At 37.0% G+C, this 16,631-nt stretch overlaps 3 protein-coding genes across 3 annotated transcripts; 2 read left to right on the forward strand and 1 right to left on the reverse strand.

The window, feature by feature from the left end:
- Positions 1-222: 222 nt before the first annotated feature.
- Positions 223-1,914, forward strand: LOC124910714. Its single transcript, XM_047451395.1, has 2 exons — positions 223-624; positions 1,435-1,914. Exons 1-2 carry the CDS (start codon positions 271-273, stop codon positions 1,762-1,764), a joined length of 684 nt encoding a protein of 227 aa, XP_047307351.1. The 5' UTR covers positions 223-270; the 3' UTR covers positions 1,765-1,914.
- An 8,851-nt stretch (positions 1,915-10,765) lies between these two features.
- On the forward strand, positions 10,766-12,169 carry LOC124946125. The gene is made up of 4 exons (XM_047486690.1): positions 10,766-11,354; positions 11,425-11,643; positions 11,725-11,750; positions 11,835-12,169. The coding sequence occupies exons 1-4, from the start codon at positions 10,986-10,988 to the stop codon at positions 12,052-12,054; spliced, it is 834 nt and encodes a 277-aa protein (XP_047342646.1). The 5' UTR covers positions 10,766-10,985; the 3' UTR covers positions 12,055-12,169.
- A 2,371-nt stretch (positions 12,170-14,540) lies between these two features.
- On the reverse strand, positions 14,541-16,385 carry LOC124946298 (F-actin-monooxygenase MICAL3-like). The gene has a single exon (XM_047486862.1). The coding sequence runs from the start codon at positions 16,383-16,385 to the stop codon at positions 14,541-14,543; it is 1,845 nt and encodes a 614-aa protein (XP_047342818.1).
- Between the last annotated feature and the right edge of the window lie 246 nt (positions 16,386-16,631).

Genomic DNA, 16,631 nt, shown 5'->3' on the forward strand with positions numbered 1-16,631 from the left:
TCTTTCAATGATACTATTTTTTTCTGATATATTTGTCTGATAACAATTAAATTATTCTAAATTTGATAAATAAATAATGAAAGCATAAAATTAATTTATAAATGCAAAAAAACAAAACAAAATAATATTAAAAAGTGTCATTTTTTAACGAAAATCACGGCCGAAAACAAACAAACCATGTGAGCCTTCCTATTTTATCATCATCATCACAGCAAGAACAGTTGCAGAGAGAAGAGATAGAGAGAGAAAGCAATAAGCTAATAATCATCAATGGAGGACCAATTATTAGCAGAGAATCTCACATGTTCAAGATCAAACCCAAATGATCAAAAAGTAGAACCATCCCACCTGCTAGAAGATTCATGGTTCTTCGGCAATTTACTCGAAACAAAAACAAAAACTATGAACAGATGTATGTCTAATCCATCTCCATCTTCATCTCCTATTTCAAACAGCAAACCATCATCGCCAAGAACACCACCATTGGAGAAGATAAAGAAGAAATTAATCAGAAATCAAGAACGGCCGCGGGAAGAAGATCCAGATAATGAATTTGCTCTGAGCAGATTAATCAGACAAGCTTCTCTCACCTCATCTGATGTCTTCCTACCTCCAAAAAACAAGGTAATTATTTCTTCAACATAATTATTATTAATTTTTTATGTTTAACCAGGTTCAGAATTTATTAGAATAATTATGTTAACTTACAATCAAAATTAAACTAAACTTTACTTAGTTGTAGGCAATGAAAAATCCCAAAATCTTGTCTATTGAAAAATTTATTATTTGAATTAAATTAATATTTTATATAAATAATAAAATAAGATAAAGTGATTAGTGATGAGAGAATGAATTATTTAAAAAACATATACAATGATATATCATAATAATGTTAAGTATTATATAAATATCATTTTTTTATAGACTAGATAATTTATTGATCATCTGCCAACAAAATTTGTAAATAAATATGAAATAATGTTACAACTAATAACATAATATATTTTATTAAACATTTATCAAACATTTTTTTTTATAAATATATTCTCAAGAAATTTCTAACTCTTAACACTAATAATAATATGTATAGTATTATTATTTTTTTACATTATTCAACTATTTAGGCGAACAGGAAGGTGGCGCAATCTTACACTAATAATAACATCATATATTATAACATTGAGAAATGATAGGAGAGTCAATTTGAAAGAAGGAATTGTGTGGCGCAATCTGATTGACTAAAAAATTTTCTTTCTTTTCCCTCGACTCACCATTTATCATTTTCTCAGTCAATAATTGATGTCACGTCATTCCCTCTCTAGCACATCTCACATATAACATTTTTTTATATAAATAAAATCTCAAAAAAATTCTTACTCTAACACTAATAAATATGTAAAGTATTATTATCTTTGACATTATTCAACTATTTAGGCGAACAAGAAGAATCAAAACGCCCCTTCACGGGTTCAATGCAAGAGTATTGAAGAGAAAATACAACAAGTTCAAAAACAAAAGCCAATTTTAAGAAAATGCGTAAGCAATTTAGGGGTGGAAGTTGGAATATTTGATAAGAAGGATGATCTTTTTACACAAACTGATAACAAGCAAAAGAGTAGGATCACCGCATGGAAAAAAGGTCATATCTCTAATTTCGATCATCATCCCCAAGTACCAAATTGGCTTGATAAGGAGTCGTCGACTGAGGATGTGAAAGCCCAGATCAAATTTTGGGCAAGATCGGTTGCGGCTAATGTCCGATGAGAAATGGTGTTGAAAAAGAGAGTTTGATTCCATTATTTCTTAACCAAAGGGTATAGAAAATTGATTGATTATTGGTTATTTATTTGCTGTATTAATAAATAGTGTTGTTACTTTTAACCATTTCTATCAATAATGCATTAAATTTGGCCACATTTATAAAAAAACATTGCAATAATGTACTAAAAAGACCTATCATTTAGGCTATTGAGAATGGAGATAAGTTCATATTAAATGAACATTCGCATATGTGGTTATATCTTAGGGCAGCCATGTTAGGTTGGCTGAAAGGTATGACCCCATTACCTTCTTAGGGTAGTAGCATTGAGATTTCATATTTTGGTATATTCAAAATATTATAGGCATATTTGAAAATAAGTTTATATTTGAATTACTACAAAGAATCATTATTAAACTTAGTAAATTCATTTATAAATAAATGTGATCTTATATGATCCCTTTTCAACAATTACAAATAACTTACTTATTAATTTTATTAGGAGAAGTGATAGGAGGAGGGAATTTGAGGGGGAAATGAGGGAGGGAATTATGTGTTACTACATCACTAGTTGGAAAAATGATAAAAAGTGAGGAGAGAGAGAAATTTTGTTATTTTTTGACTAATCAAATTGCGCCCTAGGATGCATGGGTGCTTCGTTTCTGTAGCGCACTGCGCACCGGGTGCTTCGGGGGTGCGGCTGGGAGTGCGTACGGGGTGCGCCACGTGGCGTATCCCAGAATCGAAGGTGAGGGGTGCGGGGGTGCGGGAATGGCATATTCAGTAAATATGAGTTCCAAAATATTAAAAAAAACTCAAATATTAAATATGACTATGAGCTCCCAGCCCCCAAATTAAAAAACATAATCTCTACGGTGCTTCTCTTTCGGCTACCTGTCTTCCACTACCATTCTTTCACTATCAGGTTAGTTCTTCTTCTTCTGTGTGAGAGAGAGAGAGAGATTATAGCAGATGGAATTCACTGCTCCTGTTTATGATATGCTTCGTTTTGCGGATACCGATAGACCTTCACTTCATTTGATATATGATATGTGGGACGATATGATAGAGAAGGTAAAAAATATCATATATAGGCATGAAGAGAAAGAGCTCACGGAGGGTTCTGAATTTTATGATGTAGTCTATGCAATACTAACAGATAGATGGACTAAAAGCTCTTCACCGCTTCATTGCTTGGCTCATTCACTAAATCCGAGGTGAACTTTTATTTTATAATATAATACCATACTTCTTAAGATCATTTTTGTCATCTTTGAGCTTTAATTTAATTTATTTACTTGTTTTTGTTTAGGTATTATAGTGACACATGGCTTAGTGCCGCTCCGAATCGTATTCCTCCTCATCTTGATATTAAGCTATCGGAAGAAAGAAATAAGTGCCTCAAACGATATTTTCCATCAAGTGAAGCAAGAACAACGGTAAATATTGAATTTGCTCGCTTTTCGGGGCAAGTGGATATTTTTGGTTGTCCCGATTCCGTGGAAGAAAGAGGCATTATGGAACCACGAATGTGGTGGATTGTTCGTGGAGCTTCAGCACCAAATTCCAAAAAAATAGCTTTGAAACTATTATGCCAACCTTGTTCTTCTTGTTGTTGTGAGCGAAATTGGAGCACATATTCCTTTATTCACTCAATTCGAAGGAATAAGATACTACCAAAACGAGCGGAAGATTTAGTTTTTGTGCACAACAATCTTAGGCTTCTTTCAAGAACGAATGAACATTACAAGCAAGGGCAATCAAGGTTGTGGGATGTAGGAGGTGACCGATTTGATCTGCTTGATGGTGCCGAAGAACTTGAAATATCTAGCCTTTCACTAGATGAGCTAGAGTTTGAAGCAATGTTTTTACAAGATGATTGAGATTGTTAGCAATATAGAAGTCAGATGGTAACTTTGTGTACTTATAATTTATATAATTATATAATTATATTTTATATGACGTATCCCCGCACCCGAATCCTTGTTTTTTAAATTTTGCCGAATCGGCGTATCCCCGCACTGCGCACCCGCACTCACGCACCCGTATCCGTGCTTCCTAGATTGCACCACATCATTCCCTCCCTCAAATTCCCTCCCCCAATTATTTCTCTTTTATTAATTAGGCAGGTTAAGTTGATTTTTTTTATATTAGGGGTAGAATGAATGTGGGAGAAATTGAATGGATAAATTAGATTTTGCGTGTCGACGGCAAATTCTCCGTTATCGTGAATGGGAGCTCTCATGGTTTCTTCCAGAGTTCAATGGGGTATAAGGCAAGGGGACCCTCTTTCTTTTTTCTTGTTTGTTATCGTTATGGAATGTCTTTATAGAATGATATTGTTTTCCGAAAATGTGGGTCTATTTCGTGGGGTGGAGTGCGGTGAAAGGAAATATACATTGTCTATGTATCACTTATTGTTTGTAGATGACACTATTTACATGATTCAGGTTACTAAGAGAAATTTCAAACAGCTTCATGACATCCTTTAGTTATTTTAGGCGTGTCCAGGATTACGTGTTAATTTGGGTAAGCCCAATATCTTCTTCTTTGATTCATTTTTGTCTAGGAGAAAGATTAGATTAGCATGTATTTTGGGGTTTAAAAATTGGGTTTTTTCGTGTACATATCGCAGACTCTCTCTAGGCATTAAGGATAGCTCTAAAGTTTCTTTGGAGCCAATTATCAGTAAGATGGAGATGAAACTTTCCATTTTGAAAACTATGATGATTTTTAAGGGTGGTCGTTTAGTCCTTATAAAAAGCGTTATTTATTCTATGCTAATTTATATGATGTCTTTGTTTGTCCTCCCAAAGTGTGTGGTTGTGAAGATTGAGAGAATTATTTGTAAATTCTTATGGGAATCATTTGAGTTTACAGATGTTAAATTAATAAAAGAATAGGGGGATCGGAATCCAAGATCTTCTTTCTTTCAATAAAGTCTTATTATTCTAATGGTGTAGTAGATTTGAATTTGAGCAAGAGAGTACTTGGTGTCACGACCCATTGGTATGGGGTGCACATGTCAAGCCCACAATGTGCATTTCCAGAATATTCCAGAATGTAAGTTTATGCAATATGTGCTCAAGGGGCTTGTGCACAGATACGAGGGACCGTTTAAAGTAAAACGGCGTATGGACAATGTTTCAAGTAGGAGATTGAAGAGTATCAGTCCAAGGTCGAGCCGAGGACGGCCATGACTTAGGTGGGGGAGTATGTCATGGCCCATTAGTGTCACGACCCAATCCAGGGGATGTCGAGGCTCATTAAAGTCTTGGCCTCATAGTGCGATAATCTTCTTAGCCCAAAGGGAGGCCCAGTTGCCTAAGTAGGCCCAATGAATCTTCTAATTAAGGAAGGGATTAGAAGATATTCTAATTAAGGAAGAGATTAGAAGATATATTATAAATAAGGAAGAGATTATAAGAGATATTCTAAATTAGGTAGGGATATTCTAGCTATGGAAGGGATATCCTAAATTAGTGTAATTAAATTGTAATTAGAAGGCAATTCCTAATTTAATACGTTGTAAGTCCTATAATACCTTAGTGGTATTACATTGTAATTATCAAGTATTCTTTCAATATAATCTTATTCTCAAGATTTTTCTTTCTCTAAGTCCATTGTATTCTTTTTGCATAGTTTAAAAATGTTTTCTAAGCTAGAATGAGAGTCGATTTAGCTTAGTGTCGCACGGATCTAATTTTAGCCCGTGACAAGTGGTATCAGAGTAAGGTTGTGCTTCCGCATTCAAGCTACAAGAGATGAATCCAGGTACTATCATCACTAAGGTTCCGACCATCCAACATGAGGACAAGGGATCCAAGAAGGATAAGTCTGTCGAGACAGGTGCTGCCATGGAAGCGCGGGTGACCCGGCTTGAATAAGGCGTGAGCGAGCACCAAGAAGCTCTCAAATTGTTTAGCGCGATGGTCGATAGAGTGATGGTGTTAGATGAGAAAAGTGAATAGTTGGAGAATGAGGTAATGGGGATCATTAATGCTTCGAATCGTAGCATTCATGACGAAGTGATGGGATCGGTTCGAGGGGAGGTTAATGATATCTGCCAGAAAGTGCTTGAGTCAATCTGGGGAGAAGTCCATGCGATGGTTGAGGCCCTCCGGAGGGAGATCTTGGGGAGGCTAGAATCGATGGAAAGGCGGATTGGGAGGAATGGAGGGGAACATAGAGGTGCGACACCTCAACGAATGGATGTTCCTAAGCCAACTTCATTCAAAGGCTCGAGCAGTGCAAGGGAAGTGGAGGACTTCCTTTGGAATATGGAGAGGTACTTTCGGGTATCAAGCATACTTGATGATCTTGACAAGTTGGAGACGGCACATTTCTTCTTACAAGAGATGACATTATTGTGGCGGAGGAGGCGAGAAGGAGATATTAAACGAGGGTCCTTGAGCATGGAAACATGGGAAGACTTCAAGATAGAGCTCAAACGCCAATTCTTCCCAGAGAATGCCGAATACGAGGCTAGGAAAAGGTTGAGTCAACTTGTACACAAAGGTACCATCAAGGAGTATGTGAAGGAGTTCCAGGAGTTGATGCTCGAGTTACCCAGTCTAACGGAACATGAGGCACTATTCACATTTGTGAACGGCCTAAAGACTTGGGCATAGTTGGAGCTACAAAGGGCCATGGTGCGGGATGTCTCTAAGGCAATAGTTGTTGTAGAAATACTGATAGAGCTCAAAGTTTCTATGGAAAGGCCGAAGTTCATCAGAAATGATGAGGAAGAAGGTGGGGGAGACCTCCCACAGGACCCGGAGAAAGGTGGGGGAGACCATCCATCTAAGAAGGGGCATGCACATAAAAACTTTATGGGGAAAATCGACAACTCGAGTCAGCCAAGATTGTGTCACATTTGTGGTGCCCACAATCACATAAAGTTTATGTGCCCGTTCACAGGGAAGAATTTAGCAGCGATAAAGTAAACTAAGTCCTCCGATAACGAAGAAGGAACTCAGATAAGATCCTTAAGACTGCTCAATGCTGTGAATGCTAGTTTTGCGAAACCGATCAAGGGAACAAGGAGGGGCTCTTTGTTCGTGGAAGCTTGGATCGGGGGAAGGCGCATCAATACACTAGTGGACACAGGGGCTACGCACAATTTCATGCGAGAAGGAGTAGCCAAGGCGTTGGGTCTGTGGATTAGCCCAACAAGAGGGACGGTGAAGTCTTTTGATGTAGCTAAGCCGGTGAATGGAGAGTCTAGGAGAGTGCACACCAGGATCGAAGACTGGAATGGGATAGTCTCATTTACCTTGGTCTCAATGGAAGACTACGACGTAGTGTTGAGATTAGAATGGTGCGATCAGGTACGCGCTTGCATAATGCCTTATTCTGATTCATTAATCATTTTGGATCACGGGAAGACTAGCGTGATTCCAACAAGAAGAGAATCTGAGGGAATAAGTAGGTTATCGGCGATGCAATTCATTCGAGGTCGTAAACGTGGTAAAGGGACATTTTCCAATTTTGTTAGGGTGTATGATGGGGATGGTTTTAAGGGAAAATGAGAAGTACCCAAGGAAGTCCAAAGAGAGTGCAAGGTCTTCGAGCAACTCAAGACTAAGAGCACAAAACCATCAGATCCACAAGGTTTGGCCACAAGCAACGTGGGCCAAAGTCAGTCTGTCTTCACTCCCATCAAGTCCGTAGGAAAGGAAGCAGGTCGTGCTCGGGCATATTCGGAAGGAGATACCAAGAATATGAAGAGAGGGGACGATCTAAGAGGGCATGCAGTTAGGGAGGGGGACGATGGAAGGGGGGAGTTGCCCCCATAACAGTTGAAGTCTATGCGGTTTGTGCTCAAGGGGCTTGTGCGCATATTCGAGGGGCCGTTTTCAATCGAGAGATGTGTAAGAAACATCTCATATCGGTTAAGGTAGGCGTCCATAAGTGCACCCGATGTCGTGACGTGCAAGGGGGGAGGAAGAGCGCTCAAGGGATGCTAGGAAGAAGATCACCATGCGTCGGTCTAGGGTCGTGCCGAGAACGACCACGATTTAGGTGGGGGGAATGTCACGGACCATTGGTATGAGGTGCACATGTCAAGCCCACAAGGTGCATTTCCAGAATATTCCAAAATGTAAGTCTATGCAATCTATGCTCAAGGGGCTTGTGCACATATACGATGGACCATTTAAAGTAAAATGGTGTATGGAGAATGTTTCAAGTAGGAGATTGAAGAGTATCAGTCCAAGGTCGAGCCAAGGACGGCCACGACTTAGGTGGGGGAGTATGTCATGGCCCATTAGTGTCATGATCCAATCTAGGGGATGTCGAGGCTCATTAAAATTTTGGCCTCATAGTGCACTAATCTTCTTAGTCCAAGGGGAGCCCAGTTGCCTAAGTAGGTCCAATGAATCTTCTAATTAAGGAAGAGATTAGAAGATATTCTAATTAAGGAAGAGATTAGAAGATATATTCTAATTAAGGAAGGGATTAGAAGATATATTTAATTAAGAAAGAGATTACAAGAGATATTCTAAATTAGGTAGGGATATTCTAGCTATGGAAGGGATATCTTAAATTAGTGTAATTAAATTGTAATTAAAAGGCAATTCTTAATTTAATAGGTTGTAAGTCCTATAATACCTTAGAGGTATTACATTGTAATTATCAAGTATTCTTTCAATATAATCTTATTCTCAAGAGTTTTCTCTCTAAGTCCATTGTATTCTTCTTGCATAGTTTTAAAAGGCTTTCTAAGCTAGAATCAGAGTCGATTTAGCTTAGTGCCGCACGGAATCTACGATCTTGTTTCTTTCAATAAAGTCTTATTATTCTAATGGTGTAGTAGATTTGAATTTGAGCAAGAGAGTACTTGGGCTAAATTAATTAAATATAAATATGATCAAATGTAAATATGATCAAGATAAGTCTGGTTATTTCACCAATAAATCTTATAGACCCGTGGGATTCAACATTTTGGGTGGTTTATGTCACGTGGAAGGTTTATCGAGAGCATTCAATTTTTATTGTGGGTGATGAAAGTTAGATTAATTTTTAAGACGACATTTGGTGTGGTGATAAATATTTAATGAATGTTTTCTCCGATCTTGCTTCTATTTTTATTTGTAGATATACATCGGTTAAAGATATGTTTGATATTCGATGTAGTGGTTTTACTAACTGTATCAGTTATAGAAGAAGAATGAACAGGAAGGAAAGCATGTCAAATGATAAATGTGTGTGCATGGTTAGAAATAAGGGGTTAAATCTATTTTCTTGGGACTCTATGCAGTGTTGTGATCTAAATAACTTTTATATGGGACATGGTTACACTTTATTCTATAAAGTTAGCATGATTGATTTTTGTTGGGAAAATTTATGTGAGTCTAAGATTCCTACCAATATCTCTTTTTTTGGTTGGAGTTATTCATGGCGGAATTGTCAATGATAATATATATATATATATATATATATATATATATATATATATATAAATGCATTATTATTTAGAGTAGTTGTTGTATGTGTTACAAGAAGATTGGGACGGCTTCTCATCTGTTTTTACATTGTCACGTTGTTGCAAGTAATTATATTGAGTCTTTTGTGAAAGTTGACCAGAATTCAATGAGACCGACAATGACTATTGGGAGACATGGATTGGGGGACTAAAAAAGAGATTTAGAAGATGGACATTTATCTCTATTATTTTCTGGTGAACTATTTAGTTTGAAAGAAATCAGAGAATATTTAACAACCAAAGTATGCTGTTAAGGATTATTTACAATGTCATTAACATAATGACGTCAAAAATTTTGTGTACTTAATCGATTTTTTTAATTAAATTATTTTTTAAAATTATTGTAAATTAGGGATCAAAATTGAATAGTTACAAACACACCAACATTAATCTCATTTTAGTTAAGGTTTGAGAAATTGAGAAATTTTTGTGTAATACTCTTTATATCAAATTTATTTCAATCAATTACACCATTCAAATTGGGACCAATATGAAATGTGATGTTGTAAGTTGTAATCAATCTCCTCTTCTAGCGTTGCGGCAATAAAAGGTAGATATTAACTCTAAGTTTCTGGGTTCAAACTTGTTAGGCGGCAAATTCTGCGCCTAGTTAAATGATTAATCCGTTGTGTGTTTGCGGGTTATATACTTAATCCGTTGTCCCTTTTTTATTTTAAAAAAAAGGTTGTAACCATTTAAAACTTTATAAAATTCATCAATTTCTTAATATAATCTCATAATAATAATCTTTTAAATTATTGTTAATTTATAAACTCGTAAAATAGAGTTACTTTTAAATAATATGAATTTATCTTAAAAAAAATTATTATATATTATTTTTTATTTTTTAAAACAGTCGATGTATATTAAAAAAATATAAAAGTCGTCTAAGCACGGTAACAAATAATGAAATGAAAAAAAATGTTACTCAATAGGTTATAGAGAGTTTGTAAATCATCGAAAAGAACGATTAACTTATCGACCGACCCTACCGATTTTCAGAACGAATCTCATAAAACGTCATAATAATCAATCTATATTAAAAAAATATAAAAGTCGTCTAAGCACGATAACAAATAATGACATGAAAAAAATATTACTCAATAGGTTATCGAGAGTTTGTAAGTCATCGAAAAGAACGATTAACTTATCGATCGGCCCTACCAATTTTCAGAACAAATTTCAGAAAGCGTCATAATACATTATGAATGATACATATCGGAACAATCACGAAAAGTTCGACGATTTCTTTTCAATCGAAAAACATCGTAATAATAAAATTATGAATATATATTAATTATAAAATTAATTTAAATAATAATAAATAAATAAATAAATAAATAAACGAGTCTAAAATAATAATAAATTTATTTTATTTCTGTAAAATTATAAAATTGAAATACTAATAATAATAAAAATAGTAAAATTTTAAAATTATAAAAGTTTTACTTAAACAAAATTTGAAGCCAATATAATAAAAAGCCCAATTATTGATGTAATGAAAATTGAATTGAATGGCATCCATAGTTTGAATTGTGAGTGAGGACATCATCCTTTTCTCATGATAACGCTGAAAGATATTTTCCAAATTCAACGGAGAAGAAGACACTGATCGATCGGAGAGAAGAAGTAGAAGTAGAAGTAGAAGAAGAAGAAGATACTGCAGTTCAAGAAGTAGCACTACTACTGGTTACGCCTTCTCTTTCTCTATCTCTCCAATCGAACCGAACGGAAGCATCAATGTTGCAGTCACAACGCCTCCTCTCATCCAATTTCCTCTACTATCCCACCACCGGTGGTCCGTATCTTCTTCCTCACTCCCTTCCTAATCATTTCAACTTCACCAGGAAATCAATCACACTCCGCACTGCTCGCGCCGCCAGACCGGAAACCTTATTATCCGAAGCTCTTCCCGATGTACCAACCGTCACCGCAACCGCAACGGATGAAGGACCAATCGAAATTCCTCCATCATCTCCATCCATTTTCGCCGTCGACGACAACGACGCTTCTCCTCTCCAAATTGCTACCAGCGTCCTCCTCACCGGCGCAATCTCCATCTTCCTCTTCCGTTCTCTACGCCGTCGCGCCAAACGAGCGAAAGAAATGGTAAAAAAAAAGACTGATTTCTTTAGCTATTTAGGGTTTGCAATTGAGTACAATTCGATTTTCCTTTTAGCAATTTAGGTCTTCTGGAGTAAAGAAATCACTGAAGGAAGAAGCATTTGATAGTTTGAAAGCAATGACGATGTCTGTACCAGGCAAGAAAGGACCTCCATCGCCTATTCAGACTTTTCTTGGAGGGATTTCAGCTGGAGTCATAGCCTTGATTCTTTACAAGTTCACCCTCACCATTGAAGGAGCTCTCAACAGACAGACTCTTTCAGATACTTACTCTGTCTGTCTTCATAAAAACCTATTTCAATCTTCAAATTCATAGCTCTTATTTCTTGGACTAATTCATAGAAACTTATTTCAGGTCCGCCAGATGACTATAACCATAAGGTATCCATCTATCTATCTATCGATATTTTGGCCTCATCAAAGGGTTTGTTCAGTTTGAAAGTGTTGTGATTTTTACATATGCAGGACAATTGTGAACGGATTGTGTTACCTTGCTACGTTTATTTTCGGCTTCAATTCCTTAGGATTGTTCCTATTGTCAGGGAAGCTTGCCTTTGGTGGAGAATCGTCAAATAATCAAACTGTAAATAAGGATAATGAATCATCACAGTTAAGTTCAAACTTGACATCCACAGATAGCTCTGAACTAGAAGAGAGCAATGATACAGAAGATGGTAAGCAATAGCTTCATGTGTTTTTGAGTGATCAAAACTATAAAGAACATGCCAATCATCATATAGTAAGCTTCCAATTATCATCTTGTAGAATTCATAATTTTATAACATGGTTCATAGCCTCAATAGCATCTTAACTACTTCAAAATTCATTCTCATTGTAATTTCTCTTATCTCTATGTTGGTGGATTATGGTTATCCAACTGGCCTAACGAATGTCATGTGGGCTTAATAGAATTTAGAAGAAAGAAAGAGGTAAGAGTTGATACTCAGCTCTAGATCGATACTATCATGGCCCATTTGGGATAGATTATTGTTATCCAAGTGGCCTAACAAAAGCAATGCGGGCTTAACAGAATTTAGAAGAAGAACCCCAAATCCACTAGAGAGAAACAGATAGGTTTACACCAAAATAGTTTGTCATTCTATTATCATGAGCTTTGGATTCAGAAATTTATTGGTGGTTTCTCGTCTTGATCTAAAATAAGATCCATAAACATGAAGTGTTTGTAAATGGATACAACCCTTATTGTAAATCTTCTAAATTTTGTTAATCCCACATGGCATTTGTTAAGCCACTTGGATAACCATAATCCACCTCAGCATTCTAAAAATCTGTGGAGTTTTTATCTTAAAAAATAGCCTATCTGGAAAAAACAAAACAAGTATGTGTTGCCATGTCATCACCGGTGTTGAAGTTGTCAATCGAAAACCAGTAAACGCTTGGTATCGGGTGGGTCTCGAATTTCAAATACATAATGCATAGGAGGATCATATGCTCGGATTTTGTAGATTATTTTTCGAGCTGATATCGTATGTACTTGAGGATGCATTTATGAAATGCGGTTTTATTGTTTGGAAACCAGTAGACCATTTGTCTAACTAGTGTAGGGAGGTCATAAGGGTCTTTTTTCTCTTATATTAATGTTGTTTGGACATTTTGATCAAATGACCAAAATACCCTTATTTTGAAAAGAAAAGAAAGGTATTTTTCAATTGATGATTTGAGTGTTTTTGACTAAACAATGTAGTAACTTAACAAAGGCATTGTGTGGGGGGTTGTTTTTATAGAGTCAGAAACAAGCCCATGTGGTATGCAAAGATTTCCTGAAAAGTGTAAAAGTAAAGGCTGAATGTGAAAGTTTGAAATCTCTGTCAAAAAATAAAGATAACTATGCTTCTCTCTTATTATTGAGTATGGCTCTTCTGATATTTACTAAAATTTAGCCATCATTGTGCTGCTTATTCATTGATTTTCTTCTTTTTGTTGCTGCATTCAGACATGAAACTGAGAAAATATAATAGTTTATATCATTTTGTAAATAAAAAATTGTAGATAGGAAAACATACTTTGCTTCTACTATAGTGAAATAAAAGTTACATCTGATTTAAGCAGTTTACAATTTTTCAAAACAAAGAAATCAAGTGAAGAAATTACTCCAAATGATTATCTCGATTCAGGTCTTGTAACTTTAGTGATTTGGTTGCTATAATGTCTCATTCCTCACTAAGTATTCAAATGTTAAAGGTATTGAGGACCTTCTCCAATTATGAATAAGTGCAAGTCTGGTTCTGATATTGTTTCAAATCCTCATCCTCACTTCTTCTGATTCTGGAATAGAGTCTTGTAAATTGTAGCACGAAAAACACAATTGAGAACTTTGAAGAAAAAGTTATATATCCTAATCTTCTCTGTAATGAATTCCCCAACTGTTTTGAGACTCATGAAATGAGAGTGCAATTATCAAAAGGGTTCTCAAGAGATTCGGACAATTGACCTCTTGATGTTAAGAAACTTTGGATATCATATATTTCTTTCTCGAGTCTACCATAAACTCGAGATGACTTTCGTGAACCATAACCACCATCAAACTTTTGTCTTGGAACTCATTTCAAGCTTTGTATGGGTCGAACCTTCCAGGATTTGGTTGGTTTTGATGAATGAAAATTTGGAAAATGGGTATTATTAAAGATTAGTTGGTTGTTGTCTGTAATTTGGAGAGCATTATGGATATTTGATTCATTGTTTTCTTCCACCATAGAATGAATGACATGATATACTTTTGTATTTATCCTAGATCATGTGACTAGCACATGGCTTTCCTGGTTTTGCTGGCTAATATTATTAATGTAGTTAGACAGACCATCTATTGTATTGTATTTGCTTTGCTGGTGGTCCTATGTTTGAACAATCCAAACTTATCTAATTCCTTCTTTTTTTTCTTTCATACTGGGTTATTTGAAAAAAAAAATCTTGGGTTATTTTGATTTTTACATAACTGTGGATTGGATCCAGGTTTTGATAAAGCAATGCAGAGAGGACAAGACAAGGACAAGCGTGGAGAAGATTATGGGATGAATCTGCTGTTACAAAATCCACAAAATAAAGCTGACTGAAAATGCATTTTAATTTTCTAAATTGAAGATAAAAAAGTGATTTACAGACAAACGAGTCGGATTCCAATGCCAATGCATTACACTTTCCAGTTGGCTTGACTCAGAACCCAATTCCAGCCGCGCCAACTCCCATTGTGGCTCGCCGGAGTGGCTCCAGCTTTCTGTTCTTCCAGAAACAACTCTCCGGCGTAACCTTAGCCACGGCAGTCCTCATTGGCTCCGACTTGCATCTAGTCAGAACAAATGGTTCGTACCCTACAGCATTTATCAGCTTCTGTTCTATCATCGCCGCCATCGACATTGCTGTCGTCGAAGGTAAAGTACATGATGATCTTGGAGGTTGTAGAACCGCCGACCCATTTCGAGGAGGAACAGCTACCTGTGATGGTGGTGGTGGAAGAGGAGGAATGTTTTTGTTCACCCTTTTCTTCTGATCCGCCGGAACGCCGCCGGCGATTAGTGGTTTCTCGACAGGACGACGTCGGTGGTCTGGTATTGACCGGATGAAGTCGGTGCTGCATACCCATGTTTCTTTTGAGACTTCCATTGATAACTTTGGCTCGCACATCATCAACAGCAAACAATCCGGCAAGATTTTCTCCGCCGGGGTCTTCTTTTCCTCTGATGCCGCCGCCGCCACCGGAATTTCTTTCTCTTCTGAAAGCTCCAATCTTTGATCTTCTCTTTCTTCTTCTTCTTCTTCTTTATCTGATTCAGACATCTCATGGGTGGTGGATGTTTCTATCTCTTCCGCCGCCGACGACGCCTCGCCTGGTTCTTGAACCCCATTCAGTGGATCCTCTGTTTTTTCATCTTCATCTTCATTGTCTAGATTTGATTCTACTGAGAATAATAAGGAAAAGTCGTGACTTTTTCTTCTCTCATCTTCTTCTTCTTCCTCGCTTTCTAGTAATTTCTCTAATTCAGCATCAGCTTCAGATGAATAACCGCTACCTTCGTTCTCATCTTCCTTCATTATCTCTGTTTTTTCTGCATCTGCATCTTGAACTGAAACTTCATTTTCAGAAGCTTCTTCTTTCTCTTCTTCATGTTCTTGTTCTTGTTCTTCCTCGTGAATATCTTCTTCTTTCTCGAAAAGGCGAGTAGAAAGAGCTGCCATTTTCACAGGATCGGATCTGCATCTCATGAGTAACAGAGCATTCTTGGGCGGTATACAAATGCTAACTCTGGCTTCATCATCTTCGTTGAATTTCTCCAATGGGTGTTCTCTTCTCAAGGATTTCTCTGTTTCATCTTCTTCTTCTCCAACTACCAGTTCTATTTCCCTCCCACTTCCCTTTTCTCCTTCAATAGTCACAAACCATCTCTCAAACACAGCCCCACAAGAAGAACTCTTCGGATTCCTCTCCCCGCCGGAAAAACAAGAAGATGAAGGCGACGAAGACCGGCAGGGAAACAGACAGTTAAGATCAGCTCCAATTCCACGTAAAGCTTCACAAATGGTTAATGGCAAATGAACCCACCTTTGATTCCTCTGCCTGGAATGATCAGTAGCGGTACCCACCTGTCGAAAACTAACGTCTCCTCCGGCGGCGTCATTCCCGCCGGTAGTACATCGGCGAGATGAAAGAGTGCGCATTTTTCTGCCTTGTTTCTTGGTCTTGACTCTGACTTGTCCGATACATGTGACTTTTGGGGAAGATGGTTCTGGATTTTCGAAAGCAGAGCCGCGTTTCTTACCGGCGATATTGGGGAACATGGGTGATTGAGCGCCTTTGATACTACCATTGGTGCGAAGACGGCGGCTTAGGGAAGTTGAGAGAGTGATTGGTTGGTCGCCGGGACGACCTGGACTGAGGATTGATTTTGAAGAGATTTTCATGGAGGAAGATGATGAAGAAGAGAGACGAGAAGTAAAGCAGAGGAAGAGCTCAGTTGTTGCGCCTGTTGAGTTGCAAGTGCGAATGGATCTCTCTGATTCCATAACTAGAGAGAGAGAGAGAAAGAGAGATTTATGGGTTAGCAATGGTCCAAGAAAAAAGAGTAATGTGGGGGAGAGAGAAAGAGAGAGATGACGGGGGAAGGGAGATTGTCTTTAGCTAAAAAGTGAGTTAGCAGCTAGCTACTGTTATGCACGGACCTTAACCTCCATTTTAGTAAGTTTTTTAAACCCTAATTAGGTTTTTATTTATATCAAATAAGTTCAATCAAACGAGTCTTAAAATTTGGA

Source organism: Impatiens glandulifera, chromosome 7 (assembly GCF_907164915.1).
Source record: "Impatiens glandulifera chromosome 7, dImpGla2.1, whole genome shotgun sequence".
Lineage (NCBI taxonomy): Eukaryota > Viridiplantae > Streptophyta > Magnoliopsida > Ericales > Balsaminaceae > Impatiens > Impatiens glandulifera.

Bases quoted from the DNA above. Each gene is read 5' to 3' on its own strand.
- LOC124946298 (XM_047486862.1), bottom strand. From the start codon at position 16,385: ATGGAATCAGAGAGATCCATTCGCACTTGCAACTCAACAGGCGCAACA.
- LOC124910714 (XM_047451395.1), top strand. From the start codon at position 271: ATGGAGGACCAATTATTAGCAGAGAATCTCACATGTTCAAGATCAAAC. The intron at 625-1,434 runs GTAATTATTTCT...TCAACTATTTAG, and splicing joins TCCTACCTCCAAAAAACAAG to GCGAACAAGAAGAATCAAAA.
- LOC124946125 (XM_047486690.1), top strand. From the start codon at position 10,986: ATGTTGCAGTCACAACGCCTCCTCTCATCCAATTTCCTCTACTATCCC. The intron at 11,355-11,424 runs GTAAAAAAAAAG...TTTTCCTTTTAG, and splicing joins CCAAACGAGCGAAAGAAATG to CAATTTAGGTCTTCTGGAGT. The intron at 11,751-11,834 runs GTATCCATCTAT...TTACATATGCAG, and splicing joins CAGATGACTATAACCATAAG to GACAATTGTGAACGGATTGT.